The 14,799-nt window shown below is 35.2% G+C and overlaps 1 protein-coding gene across 2 annotated transcripts in view; it reads right to left on the bottom strand.

The window, feature by feature from the left end:
• ADAMTS6 (ADAM metallopeptidase with thrombospondin type 1 motif 6) overlaps positions 1-14,799 on the bottom strand; it is a 333,597-nt gene that overhangs the window by 30,681 nt on the left and 288,117 nt on the right. For both annotated transcript variants that reach the window (XM_023210467.1, XM_023210468.2), the window contains 2 exons: positions 11,870-11,999; positions 2,824-3,028 (listed from right to left, as the gene is read on the bottom strand). In XM_023210467.1, coding sequence (XP_023066235.1) covers positions 2,824-3,028; positions 11,870-11,999 — 335 coding nt within the window. The remainder of the gene's footprint in view (positions 1-2,823; positions 3,029-11,869; positions 12,000-14,799) is intronic.

Below are 14,799 nucleotides of genomic sequence, written 5' to 3'. Positions count from 1 at the left end.
TTTGACGTTATTTATTCTTACTTATTGTTAACCCATCTAGGGAAGGGAAGAGGTGAGCTGTCTGGTAAACTAAGGGAATGGAAGTGTGAGAGTAAAGACACCCCACATACCCTGCTTGGGGAAATAAATAGGAGAAACAGTATGGGGCAAAAATCATCTTTCCTCTTGAATAAAGGATGATGACAATGGCAAAGATGGTGCACAATTAGAATTTTTGAGACAGTGACAGCAGCAGTTTTCAACCTGTGCTTACTCCAGAATTGTTTCCTGTCTGGGGAAAGACAACAGCAGCTCCCTTGGACAATGCTTTATCTGAGGTGGTAGTCCCCACATGTGTACTCCAGTCCCTCAGCACCATTTCTTGCCCCTAAGCTTTGACTCAGCCATGTTAAAGAGTATTGCAGAAATGTGATTAAAAGTGTCCTCAGCTTAGATGTACATCTTCAGGCAGCCTCCAAAAATGCCTAAGAGCCTCTTAGAGCCATTTGAGTGACTCACTTCAAAGAGTGGATAGATAAGAATCAAAATTCTAAGAGAGGAGTAAGAGCAACCTATATGAAGTTGAATTCTGAAGAAAACTTTAAAATAGCATTTGGAATGGAAGCATATCAGTTAATATATACAAGCTATCCCTCAAGGTGATTATATTTGGTTGTTTTATTTAAAAACATATAATGATACAGAAGAGTGTAGGTCAGAAGATCAGTTGAAATGAGGCTTACATGAAGTTTTGATATTTTAGTGGTTGGCAGCAATTTCTTCTAGAAATTTCTCAGAAGGCATTCTTTCTGCTTATGAAGGATGATATAGTATAGAGTTCTGTATTCCAACCTTCCTAGTACCTATCACTATCAGTCTTTCATTTATTCTTAAAAACAAACCCTTTTCTCTCACACTGCTTTCATCACCCACTCTTTGTGTTTCTGTTCAGTCATTTCTCTTTTCAGGCATCCTTTCTCTAACTTCCCTGTTCTCTTCCCTACTCCCAACTGTATACCCCTGAATATTCAGCTTAACTCCCATCAACTAAAAAGCCTTCTGATCGTACTCTAGGCTATTCTGCCCTTCTCAGCTCTGAATTTCTATATTAATTATACATTTATACCTCACAATCCACTGTTTTATTACACACTGCCTTATATGTATTATTCCCTAGTTGTTTCATGGGTATTTTTCATTTGCCCATGCTTACAAGATTCTTTCATATTACCCATGGTGCCTATCCCAGTATGTTTAGTAATCACTCAAACTTACTGACTTGACCTGAAGCCCTCAAACTATGGCAGCCAATCATCAGGTCTCCTATTATGATTTTCCCATAACAAATTTCTCATACCAATGAATATTTATGGATTTCTATAAGGATCCTGGGCACTAACATGTGTAAAACTCTCCAGAATGTCTATTCTTTATCAATGGATTTTATCTTTCAAATCAGTTTAGGAGTTAATGCATCCCATTAGGGAACAGAAGAGTCCATACTGTTTTCCATAAACACTGACAGAATAATACCAAGGATATCTCTACATATGACTTAAATATATAACTAAAAAATCTAACTCAGGTAGGCAGAATGTAATTATTGAAGCTGGACTATAGCCAGGAAACTTGGAAGAACACTCCCAATTCCTGCCAAAGATTCCATGGATAACCACAACTGGACAGAATCTCCACTTCCATGTACCATCTTAAACACAGTGCTTCTTTTGGTCCTCTGCTCCAGCAAAATAAGGCCACTCAAGCAGTAAGATTCACAGGGGAATAGTTACATCCAAAGGTTCCTAAAGAACAACGTTTAATCTTTTTGTTTGTATTTTGACAAATGTATGAGGTCTACAGGAAATACCCAAGGCAAGTATCACAATGTTTCTGGCAGGATATATTAGAATAGAGTCTGAGATGCATCCTGTTTTGCTAACTTGAAAGAAATATCTCTGGTTATATAGCAAGGTACTTATTCTTAACACTTAACACACACTACAGAAGGTTTCAGCTTTTCTTCGGGAGATGTGGAAAATGATATAGTATGCATATGTATATATCTCATGGATACTGAGGAGTCAAAAATTAACTACCTCTTACCTCATTTTTCATAAGGTAATTTTTCTGAGTTGCTCTGGATTTTATTAGGCTATTTTGTATACATCTATGCCAAGAAAACATTATCTTGGTCAGGTCTTCCTCATGTAAGTGAAGGGAATGATCAATTTCAAATCTGACGTTTTCCTATGTTATAACCTTCAGCTCCATGTTTCTTCCACAGTTGAAATAGAAGACATAAAATATATAGATATAGATATGTCATAAGTGATAATGAATTGATAACAATTCATACCTAAGAGTTATGTAATTAGGCTGCTACATTACTTGAAAAAAGATATTTTAAAAATTATGCTTTCCAAATGAGATCCTAGAAAAGGTCATTCTAGATCTTCAATAAGTCTTAGGGTAAGAAAGGTTCTTGACTCTCCTTTTGAACTTCAATTTTTAATCACATATCACAAATTCTAAACTTGTGATGTGCTCAATAGGAAGAAGGAGAAAAACCACTTACAAAGAGTACCCACTATAATGTTATTTCAAATTTACTTTAGACTTATTTTTAACCAAATTGATGACAAGTTTCTCGCTGATTTCCCTTACCTACCCAAAAAAATCTCTTACTTCCTGACAAGCAGCAATAAAATATAACATGGTCAAATTCACTATTATGCAGCCCTTACTTGTTGAGTTCTAAGATGCTCAGGTGTCCTTAATATTAACTGCTTTGGGATAGATAGTTAAGACTTCAAAACATATACATGTAGCCTCAGATTTCCTTACCTCAGACCAGTCCAAAGCCACCCACTGTGGTGGACATGACTGGTTGTTGCAGGGCTCTTTTTCGACAGGCCGGTGTGTTAAACAACCACTGTAGTCCAGTGTCTCCTCCTCAGAAGGTCCAATCTTCCTGATGCAGAGCACTGCCCTTGTGCGCATCCCACCATCACAAGTCTTGCTGCACTCCAACCAATCCCCAATGAACCACCTGCAGCAAAACATGGAAGAAACACTGAAAAGCATTTCCTCAGTGCATCCAGAGATTTTTAGCTCAGTGAAGGCACTTTCACTGATGGACTATGAGCTGACATTTCAATGTTGGTTGATAAGACAAATAGCAAATGAAAAAGCTGCTAAGGAAAAACCTTTACTGTCATTTGCTTTCTAAAGTGTAGTGTGTGGGCTTTGGAGCAGGCAGAACCCAGGTTCAAACAAGTGTACTATGTCTTTAAACCTCTTTTATTTTTCTCCTTTTTATTACATTCTAAAATGAGGATAACAATGATCATTCTCATAAAATTGTCATGAGGGTTAAATAAGGTCATATATATAAAGCTCCCACTGGTGTGCTAGTAAATGTTCAACCACTGGCTCCCCATGGCAGCGGGGTGGGGGAGTTCTGATTTGTGGCATTTGCCAATTTTTGTAGTGTAAAAACCTCACTATGGCCAATTTCAAGCTACCAGCTTGATATACTAAAGGTGAACAGGAGAAGATATGCTAATAATAGGGTCCTATGAATCAATACTAGCTGGCTCCAGCACACCACTGAATGCTTCTAACATAGTGTCTGTCATGTAACAAACAAGAAATAGTAGCTATTTTTATTATTATGACATTGAGGCAGGTTCCCCCATAATTAAACATTTTATGCTAAAACCACTGTAAGGAAATTGGGGATTTGTTTTTCAATTTCCAGAAATAAACCTCTATGAAGATACGACTTGAATGTCCTTACAGGGACAGAGAAGGCCAGATATCCATCCTGAGAACATGGGAGTCTTAAAACACCTTCAGCAAGATCAGAGCTCTGAGCTAGCTCTATGAAAACATGCAGATCTCTTGTTTCAAACTTTTGACTCCTAAAAACAGCTTCTACACCGCTAATGTGGAAAGAAATGCAAATGTCTTAGAAAAAAATAACATGTCTCACATTTGTAGGTACACTACACCTTTACCCTAAAGTCATAAACTTTCACATATATACTTTCAGGGGGTTTGTGGTTTGTTTTGTTTTTTTGCAACACTTCTGCAGGACTCACTCTTCTGGACACATTAATTAGTCTAAGGGATGTAACTCATGATCTAAATCAGATCAATGAGAATTCTGGTTTAGAATTTTTATATCACAACTAGAGCAAAAGGGACCCTTTCCTTTCTGGTCACAAAGGTGCATAAGAAGATGAGTCCAGAGCTGCAGTGGCTGGGTTCCCTGTCAAGTGGAATTAGCTGGTTTCAAAGAATGCAGAGGAGCTAGAATGTCTGGATGGTGTGTGAGTCCTTGATTCCAGCCATTTCTCAAGCTAGGTCCCCCTTACATTTCCCTCAGCTTTGTTACATAAATCTTATGTGCTGAAGCCAGCTCAAGTTGAAGTTTTGTTATCTGTAACAAGGGTCTTGACTGACATATTGTATTTCATTTATTAAATATTTGCTGAATGTCTACTCTGTTCAAGGCATTCTGCTTTGTTTTATAGAAGAAAGTAAGATCCAGTGTTAGAAAAACAGTTCTCCAAAATCATGAAAAGAGCAATGATGGAATCAGGACTAGATTCCCCATCGACTGCTGTTTCAATCGAAATTCATTTTAACATTACTGAATAGTAAAATATAGGTTACAAGCATGGGATCACAAGGCACTTTCTTCAATCCATAATTATAAATCATGCAGTTATTCTCAATGGACATGCTCATGCTTTTGGGCGGCAGACTCCTGAGAGAGAAGAATATGGAAAGCTTAACAACAAATTTCTCACTATTTCTGAGCATAGCACCATTGTGCCAGTTTTGTATATGGAAGATAATACTTTAGTGAAGTCAGAGTACTGGTATCCTAAATTTGAACCTGCATTAAGCCAATTAGGCAACACTGGCCTTTGTCCATTATTATTCATATTGTCTTTACTTATAAAGAAAACCAGCATTTAGAAATATAGTTAGCCAATTTTTCAAATTTAAATTGTATTTTATCAACATCTACAAATTTTCAGCCTAAAATTCATTTAAAGAATGATGATTTAATTTTGAATTTAAAAAATCTGACACAAACATTTTTTCTAAGTCATTTTCCAAGGGAGATTTAAAGTAATTTTCATATTCTTTCCTTTCTGTTTTCCACAGATGAACATCATGTTAGCACCATTTTTGGTAAGGAGGAAAATGTGTACTGAAAATAATAACTTGCATGCCAGCCGTAGTGAAACTCTGATTCAACTTTGCAACAGTGATTTCATCACCAAAATTAGGGGATAAAACAGAAATGTGTATTACAGTCACAAACAGTTCAGTCACACTACCTCCAGCCATGATCTCATTAGTTCTCATAATGTAAGAGGGATGGAGGCCTTCAAATTAAACACAGGTGCCCTGAGTAACCACTATGATTCAGAAGTGTTGCAAAGGGTCAGGGACACCTCTGTCTTTTTATTCTTTGTCCCCTCTTCCATTCCATCTTTCCTCAGAAACTTAACCTAGATATAGCACTCTAGCCTTTAACTTCGAATATATGAAATTAAAAGTATTAATCACCCTCCCAATTTCCTTTCTGACTTTAACTCTGATTTCAGGCTTCATACTCAGTCCCTGTTGCATCTTTGTTGCTCATCATACCATCCCGTCCCATGTCTCTCTGAAGGATTAAATCACACCCGAGTTATTTAAATAGTTTTGCAATTCTACCACTGCATCTGCTTGTCTCAGTTTCTCCACTCTCCCCCACAGTTTAAGACATACTGCTTCCCTTGTCTTCCTTCTCCGTGTATTAGACCCTTTGATGGCATTTTCTTTCTCTGTCTTCTTTCCCTTCTCTAGATTTGGTGGTAAAAACATGAATACAGAAATTATCTCTGGGAATATAAATTGCTGAATCGTTATAGCTGGAACAATTCTGGGGCTACTTCTTTCTGAGCTTTTCCCAATACTCAGTGATCAAATTGTCTTCATCTTCACAAGTCCTTCATAGCCATTAGACTTTACCAATTAGTGGGATTCATGTTCGAGTGTCTGAAATAAGAGTGGCTTGCTGCAGCCTGTGTAATCTGACCTACAGTCCCAATCTCTTATTATTACAAACAACAGTATAATTTGGAGAAGGGAATAAGAGAGACAGTATAAAAAGTTTGCCTCAACCATGGTAAACCAGAATATTTTTGAAGAAATAATCATCATAAACCAGAATATTATATTTGCTTTATAATTTAAAGGAAAATGGCAGAGCATATGAAAATAAAGTGATATTAAATATTTGGATTAAGAGAGAGAGTTCCTAGGCTTTGTCCCAGAGTCAAGGGTCTAATCATCAACGATTTTATAAACACAACATAGCAAAATTGTAAAAATCTTCAGAACTTGACAATAATATCTTTACTCAAAGAGAGATCCAGTTATATAACCTACTGTCTACTTACAAAGATAAAAAAACTTTCCTACGTTTTAAAAGAACTTAAAAAAAATTTCAAAACAAAAAGTTGGTAAAAATATAAAAAGAAATTGTTTTCATTTCTCAGCTAATTGGAAAGTGAAACTAATATTAAGCAGAATGCTCTATGCCCTGAACATGATACAGTCAAGGTTTTTGTAAATTTTTAAAAATCAACATGATAAACATCTCTGAAGTTGTAGCAACTGAGAATGTGTCAATGAAGCAAGCAAAATTAGATGTATTAAAGTGCCACCAGACATTTGATTTGTACCTTATAAAGCTGGTGATGTCTGATATAATGGGAAAAACATCACTGGATATTAGCATACCTCAGTCTGTGAAATGATGGGAGTTGACCTAAATAATTTCCATGATTCTTCCTAGGTCTTAAATTTTGGAGTTTTATAGATGACTCTGATGAATCTTTTTCTAAACTTAAAATAAGAGATGATAGTTGTCCATGGGTGAGGTTCAATGACTCAAAATAATGGTTATTAAACATTATACCTTAAAATATACCAGTTAAATAAAACCTAGCCACTGGATAAAAATTAATCTCTTCCCACCCTAAGTTTCCTTCAGCACTTTTGCTTATAATTCTCCTATCATACTTAATAGATTTTGTCTTGTACTATAGTTATTTTTATATATATTTGCCCAATTAGATTACCCTCAGGAAAGGGAACCATTTCTCCCCAAAGTACAGTGTCTTCCAACTTGCAGTTGATTAATACATGTTTTTAAATTCTTGGTCACAATGTTATTAAAATGAATAGTTCTCTTGTTTTCACCTCTCTGGTTTTCACAATTTTAAAAACACAATATCATACAGGAATAATATTTATCACTCAAAGATTCTTCACATGAGGTCATATGCAGAAATACTCTTGCTATTAAAACACGGCATGGTAAAAACTGAACTCAGCCTTTCTCTTTGAACTCCAACTTATTTTTTTTTCTTATGGTTGGGGACTAGCTTCTTACCAATCATATCCTTTAATATTAATTCCTTTCCTTTCCCGTTCCAGTTATTTAAGGCTATAACATGGATCCCACTACTTTCATTCATAGTCACTTTACTACCTTGACTACTATACTCTTTCTCATAAAAGAGTTGCTGCTATGACCACGCTAAGTTTCCCCAGCAAGGCCTCCTCTGGGTCTTCAAAGTCTTCCAAATAAACATAATATTATTTCTCTATCAATGCCTCTTTTGTCTATTCTTCCTAGTCCTCCGTCATTTTCTCTGTAAGGACAAATCTTACTGTTCTCCCTTTTTGTACACTGTACTTATAAATTATCTCAATATAACTAAAGACATTTGAAATATTTCATTACTTGAAAAAATACTTTCTGATAAAAAATACCATTTAGAACTTTAAACTAATGGTATAGGGAAAACAATTGTCATTGAAAATAAGAATAGATCCCTTCCTCAAATCAGGCAAAACATTTTAGATAGATCAATGTTTACATTAAAAATAAAAAAAGAAACTTTGAAAGTGTAAGAGTGAGGAACACCTTTCTAAACAGTATACCAATGAAGAAATAAAGGTCTGACAGCTTTCTTAAATAAGATTTTCTAAATTTTATAAGTAAAAATACATCAAAACACCATAAATGACATGGAAAATAGATGACAAATTAGGAAAAAATATTCAGAACACAGATAAAAGAGTTCACATCCTTAATACATTAAGAGTTCATGCAAATCAATAACAAAATAATAAATACTTCAATAGAAGTATTGATAAAGTAGTTCAATAAGACAGGCCATGATGATAAAAGGCAAAAGAGAAGTAATACAAGGCCGGGCGCGGTGGCTCAAGCCTGTAATCCCAGCACTTTGGGAGGCCGAGACGGGCGGATCACGAGGTCAGGAGATCGAGACCATCCTGGCTAACACGGTGAAACCCCGTCTCTACTAAAAATACAAAAAACTAGCTGGGCGAGGTGGCGGGCGCCTGTAGTCCCAGCTACTCCGGAGGCTGAGGCAGGAGAATGGCGTAAACCTGGGAGGCGGAGCTTGCAGTGAGATGAGATCCGGCCACTGCACTCCAGCCTGGGCGACAGAGCCAGAGCAAGACTCCGTCTCAAAAAAAAAAAAAAAAGAAGTAATACAAATGGCCACTAAATATAATTTTTAAATGTTCAGCCCCATCAGCAGTCCAATATATGCAAAATAAAACAGCAATTAGATATCAAGGCTTTTTCCCCTATAAAATAATGAAAGATTATTTTAAAAATAATAACACCCATTGTTGTTCACTTCCACGAAATGGCATTCTCATAGACTGTTAATGGGAAAATAGATTCATACAATCTTTCTGGAAAGTCACTGGACAATGTGATCTCAAAGACTAACATGTACTTCCATTTGAACTATAAATTATTTTCTTCTTTATTTAGCATATATAATTATAAAGAACAGTTTCAGAAGCAAAACTGGTTAATGCTGCATTATTGCCAGGGGATCAAAATAAAAAATACAGCCAAAATTGTTCAACAGTGGAATACCAATTTAAATAAACAATCACATATCTCCTAAATGTTGTCAAAGACTTCAAATGTTCAAAATGTTGAGAACTGACTATAAAGTGTCATAAATAGTATAATATAATTTTATTATATATACCTGCCTCTGTATACATAGCAAAAATGCTGGAAATACATACATCAAAGTGTTAACAGTGGTTTATAGGTTTTTTTGTTTTCTTCTTTTTGCTTATCTGCCTATCACATGATCATCTAAAAAAAAAACCTATCTGCTTTCTTCACACTCATGTAAAGTTTTATTGAATTCAGTGGCCTTTCTATGATTTCTATCTCTATAATACCAATGTCATCTGGGAATCTCAGATGATCCCTGATATTTGATGGTTTGACCTAATGATTTTTCAACTTTACAATGGTATGAAAGCAATACACATTTAGTAGAAACTACTTGAATTTTTGAATTTTAACCTTTTCCTACCCTAGCAATATGCAGTACAATAGTCTCTCTAGATGTTGGGCAGCAGCAGCAATCTGCAGCTCCCAGTCAGCTACGCTATCACGAGGGTAAACGTCCAATACTCTACAGCGTGCTGTGTTGCCAGATGATTTTGCCCAATGGTAGTGTTCTGAGCACATTTACGGTGCACTGGGCTATGCTATCACGTTCAGCAGGTTAGGTGAAGTAAATGCATTTCAGCTTACAATGTTTTCAAATTTGTATAGGTTTATCAGGATGTAATCCCACTGCAAGTCAAGCATATACAATAACCATTTTGAAGAATTAAAATTTCCTTTTTCATAGTCTGAATTCAAAAGACTAAAGAAGAAATTAAAAAGCAACTAAGAGAAGTAGGCTAATAATGAGTAATATTTTAAATATCTACATTTAGGTATTTCAAAAAAAAAAAAAAACCATCAGACTAAACTTTCTATTTTTCCCATATTCTCGGCATCTTTTCTTTCGAATTCCATTATCCATCTCCAAACTTAAATAAGTAACTTCACTTCAGAAATACATAAGGAAAGGAGACAGAAAGCTTAATTTTAATAATGTACATCAATATGTCAATTATCCTTAAACTGTTATAAAAGACAAACCTCCAGTGTAATATTCAAACACACAACATATGGGATGAAATGACCAACAACTGAAATCTCTAAGGACATTGGACATTGAAGCTTTTAAGCTTAAACAAATGAAAATGCTTAGGCCAAAATGGAATAGGGTGTGACCAGGCTCACTCAGATGCCTTCAAAGGCTGATCAAATGCCAAATGTACTACTTAAGATCATGAGTGTCAGAGAATTAACGTAACAGGCTAAGACTCACAATGACATGAAAATATGCTGAAGTTACTGGAAACATGGAAAGGGACAAAACTGACCCATGGATTTTAAGCATCCCTTTGCTTTACAGTTTTTCAGTTTCTCTTGAAATAAATGTATAAAAATAATTGGCAGAAAAAAGGAATGTGAAAAAAATTTAATAACTTGTCTTTGTAATACATATGATAGGTCACATTTCCATACTTTCCCATGTCTGGGTTTTAAGAGATTAGTTATATGGTGATAACATTTTGAAAAGAACTCAAAGTAAAATTACAAAAGTCTTAGAACAAAAACTATCACTCTAGATTCCTTTGTGTTTCCTATTTGGTTGCCAATACCCTACACTTCTTCAAGGGACTAGTAGTGAGTATCACCTTTAAGATTAAAATGTCCAGGCAGATACTGACTTTAGATAATGGAAGTTCATAAGGCATGATTGCTTTGGAACAAGAAATGCACCTTGAACAAGAAATGCACCTTGGTTTAAACGTTATTTGGGACATGGATTATTCATGTATTGTAAGTTCCATGTTTTTGTAGCTCCACTCTAGTCATTTTCAGAAAAGCTTCATTATGAAGTTTTTCTCTCCAGTTGTAGAGAATTTGGTACATACAAATTAATTTGCTTATTCTCTTTTGCCTTATCAGTTTCATGTTGGGATAATTAACTAACCAGGCAGGTAACAGTTCATCCAATTTCTCAAACAAGAATGAAATGCCATTCACACGTTTTCTCCTGCAGTTGTCAGTCAGGCAAAATCTCTACAAAGATTACTTTCATCATGATCAACTCAACATCCATTATCTTTTTTCACATAATCATTGCCTTTTGCTCAATCAAGAAACCCTTCTGTTCTTACAGATTATAATGTGTGGCTCATTGAGAGCAGGTCTCATTTCAAACCATCATTAAAATGAATGGGCTCTCTCCTTGTTAATCCCTTTACAGTGAGTTGTAGTTGCTGCATTAATCAACAGAAAGAGACTGAAGTATACCTCTATGCCTGTACCCAACACTCAGAAGATAGGATGCCTTAAAACGACAGAACTTAAAACTGGGTCAGCAAATTAAAGCCATGATACTCTATTCCAGAGTATTTCTAAACCATTTTAAAAATCCTTAGGGCTTTAGGACAAATATCTAGAAAAGACAGGAGTGTAAATAAATCACTATATTTTATCACATCTAAGACATGTTCTTTTATGTACCATTAAGAAAGGGGGAAAATGTCAGTTATTATCATGAGACACCATTTGCTGCACGTTGAATCCTAATTTCAGAGATGTTAAAATGTGAAAAGATGTGTGCTTTAGAATTGATGAAATATGATCATTTCCAGCATTGTGTCAGAACAAAATTCATTGAAGTTCCTGCTTTAAAGAAGTTAATAACTGAAATCTGTGGATAAATAGGAACCTTTGCTCAGTAAAAGAGACATCAAAATTCCTCCCTCTCAGGATGTTTTCTACCTTTTTTTCAGTCTAATTTATTCTCATCATATAAATATATTTCCAAACATGAATACATAACGTTTTCCTCTTTGCACCTGAAGCAAATAATCCTCACTTCTTTCCCTTACTTACTCAGGTGGGCAGGGCTCAGTGTTGCAGGCTCTTTGATTTTCAGGTGGCTTACTGTCAGGGTCACAGTAATTGTTCTGGACAATGGAGTTGTCATCCAACCTTTTACAGACCACCTCTTGTCTTTGGACACCTTGAGAAAAGGAGGACATCATTAATTGAAGAGAAGTTTACCTTCCATTAAGTTAGGTATGCATAGCTTTCCTCTGTGGGGAATTGACCTCAGTGGATTGCTGCCGTCTTATCTGTTCCACATTGGACTGCTTCTCTAAAATGGAGAGAAGACCTGGTCATTATACCGAAATTTTAGGCAAAGTTATTGTTCTCATATTTAGAAATATAACTATTTCAAGTCCAGAAAAGAAACTATTGGTAATCTTAAACAATTTTATTCACATTTGTAAATTCTTCTGCGTGCTTCCCTTAAAAAACAAAACAACAGATTACGATTTCCCAAAATAATATTATCAGATAAAATGTACAAATATACATTTCAATGCAAAACAATGATTGTATATTTATTTAAAAATAGAACAATAGGGACAAATTTACTTTTTGATATTTTGTAGAACAAATCCCATCTATTTAGTTTTTGTTAGGAATACATCACATCCACACATTTCATTTTTTCTTCCATTTATGTATTTCTCTCTCTAAAAGCCCATTCATTGTTCAGAACTTAGAGATTGCAGTGGGCCTCTTTTGGACTACAGCCAACTAGTCTGTTTATTCCAACAGAGTTGACCTCTTGTTGATTATACCATTGTCAAATAAATACATAGTTCATTCAAATATTAACTTATCTCATTTTAAAAAATTAGTCTATCTGATCTGTTTACCACAGCTAACAATATTCCCATACAGTTTATAAAATATTAAATATATGTCAATCAATTATTGGCAAAGATATTCACCATAACTTGCTCACATTTCACAAAATACAAAGACACACACAAACACTCATATTTGTAAATGTTCCTGGTGAACAGATTTTATGTATACTCATTTTCTCTTTAGTCAAGGAATCAAAAGAAGCAGATAGGTATATCAAGATATCAAAGAGAAACAAATCAAACTACAAGACAATGCTAACTGTTTCAGATCATATAGCGGTAACAGGTTACTCCTGGCAACAGAAATAAAAGCACAAACTAAGCTATTCCCCCACTCACCCACCCCATCTCTATAAACAGGTAGGCTAAATTACCCAGAAAGAGTTGTAAAAGCAGCATTAGCAGTATCCAGGAAACCACAGCTTCACACCTAGCTAATCCCACACAATCCTTCAGTTGTTTTTCTTTTTTCCTCCCCCAGTTGTTTTAAGTAATAATGCCCTAAAAAAACAGTGTGATCACAAATTAGGGAAATATATGTGAAACAGGATCATTCAGTAAAAGAAACTGTCACCTAAAGAGCTAGACACCAAATGCTTCCCCCAAGTTCCCCTAAATCATGGCAATTCTGCAGGTGGGAGTGCCTCCGTTATCATGTTATGCACACCTTTAACTAAGCCCTTTAATTTAAAGACTGACAGGGCAAACTATTAAATCCACCAAGCTCATGAGACTTAAATCCTGTAGCTCCATGACAGTAGTGAGCAGTTATAGAAAGTCTTTTTTTATTGCTTGCAGTGACCCCGGGCTCTTGCTGATCGCCTTCTGCAGTCATTTTTTATGTTTTCCAAAACTTAGGGGTCTTAAACATAGTCAAACAACTTACTGGCAAAATGTCCTAGAGTATGTATTGTATTCCTTCCCTCCCAACCCCTAAAATAAGCCAAACGACTAAGTTTATGTGACGACAATAGTTTGGAATTTTTTAACTATTAAACTTTAGATTTTTTGAGGGAAGAATGATTCACATCAGGCATAGTTGTGATCCACTCACAGATGTTCCATGATATTCATCAGATATCTCCCCATTGTGTCATTCCAGTGGGCAGATAACTAGGTCCATGTGGTCCACCTAGACAGATACCTCTACCATTAGTCATAGGAGTCAACTACCAACTGCAACAGTGGCTCAGATTATCCATCCACCCTGATTCAATATTTTGCCTCTATCAGGGTGAGCAGGGGACTTTTTTTATCGGTTAGTGTGATTTTTTTTTTTTAAAGTCATTCAAACATGACTGTACTTGAAGCAAGAACACAGGCACTCAATAATATATCTTGGTTATTTCTCAGGAAAGAATAAACATTCTCAGCACTACAAAATACAACTGATCTGGTTTTGTTTCAGTGGCAGAAACATTAATTCAGGTTCCTAGGATTAAGTTAAAGAAAGGAGAAATTTATCTTGACTTGTAGAAACTGAATTAACTCAAGATAAAATTCTTCTTTCTTTAACTTAACCCTAGAAATGTTGTTTGGCTATAATTACATTTGTTTTCAAAAGTAGCCTTTATTGCAAAATCAGGGCCTCTACAATTTGAATCATAGATGAGATATGAGTTAGTAGAGCTGAGATTTATATTTCATTTTAAGGTAAATTCTAACAATGTATGTATCTTGAAAAAAAATTTGGTACATAATATTTGTTATCAAAAATTTGGAAAATTACACAAAACTACAAGGAAGAAAATAAAACTGACCCATAATCCAATATTTTGTTTCAGACCCCTTAACTTTCAGGGCTATTTTGCTCTTTAGTGGGATCCAATAATTAGTTTAAAAATTACATACATACCCAAACTAAAACTGTCAGCTAAATGCAGTTGGCAGGTCATTCATTCATTTACTCATTCATTCATTCAACAGAGATGGTTACTAAACCAAAGCGTTGTGTTTATGAGATATAAACACAGTATCTCGTATGAGATACTGCGTTAAGTGCTAAGAATTATGAATTGACTTAATTTTGATCAGGCCTTCCTTCCATACTTCTTAAAAACTGGGAATCAAGAGTACTTGGGGGTTCATTTTAGCTTCATA

The sequence above is a fragment of the Piliocolobus tephrosceles genome, chromosome 4 (assembly GCF_002776525.5).
Source record: "Piliocolobus tephrosceles isolate RC106 chromosome 4, ASM277652v3, whole genome shotgun sequence".
NCBI classification, from domain to species: domain Eukaryota; kingdom Metazoa; phylum Chordata; class Mammalia; order Primates; family Cercopithecidae; genus Piliocolobus; species Piliocolobus tephrosceles.
Note: the sequence above shows the minus strand (reverse complement) of the source record. Positions and strands in the feature narration are given on the sequence as shown.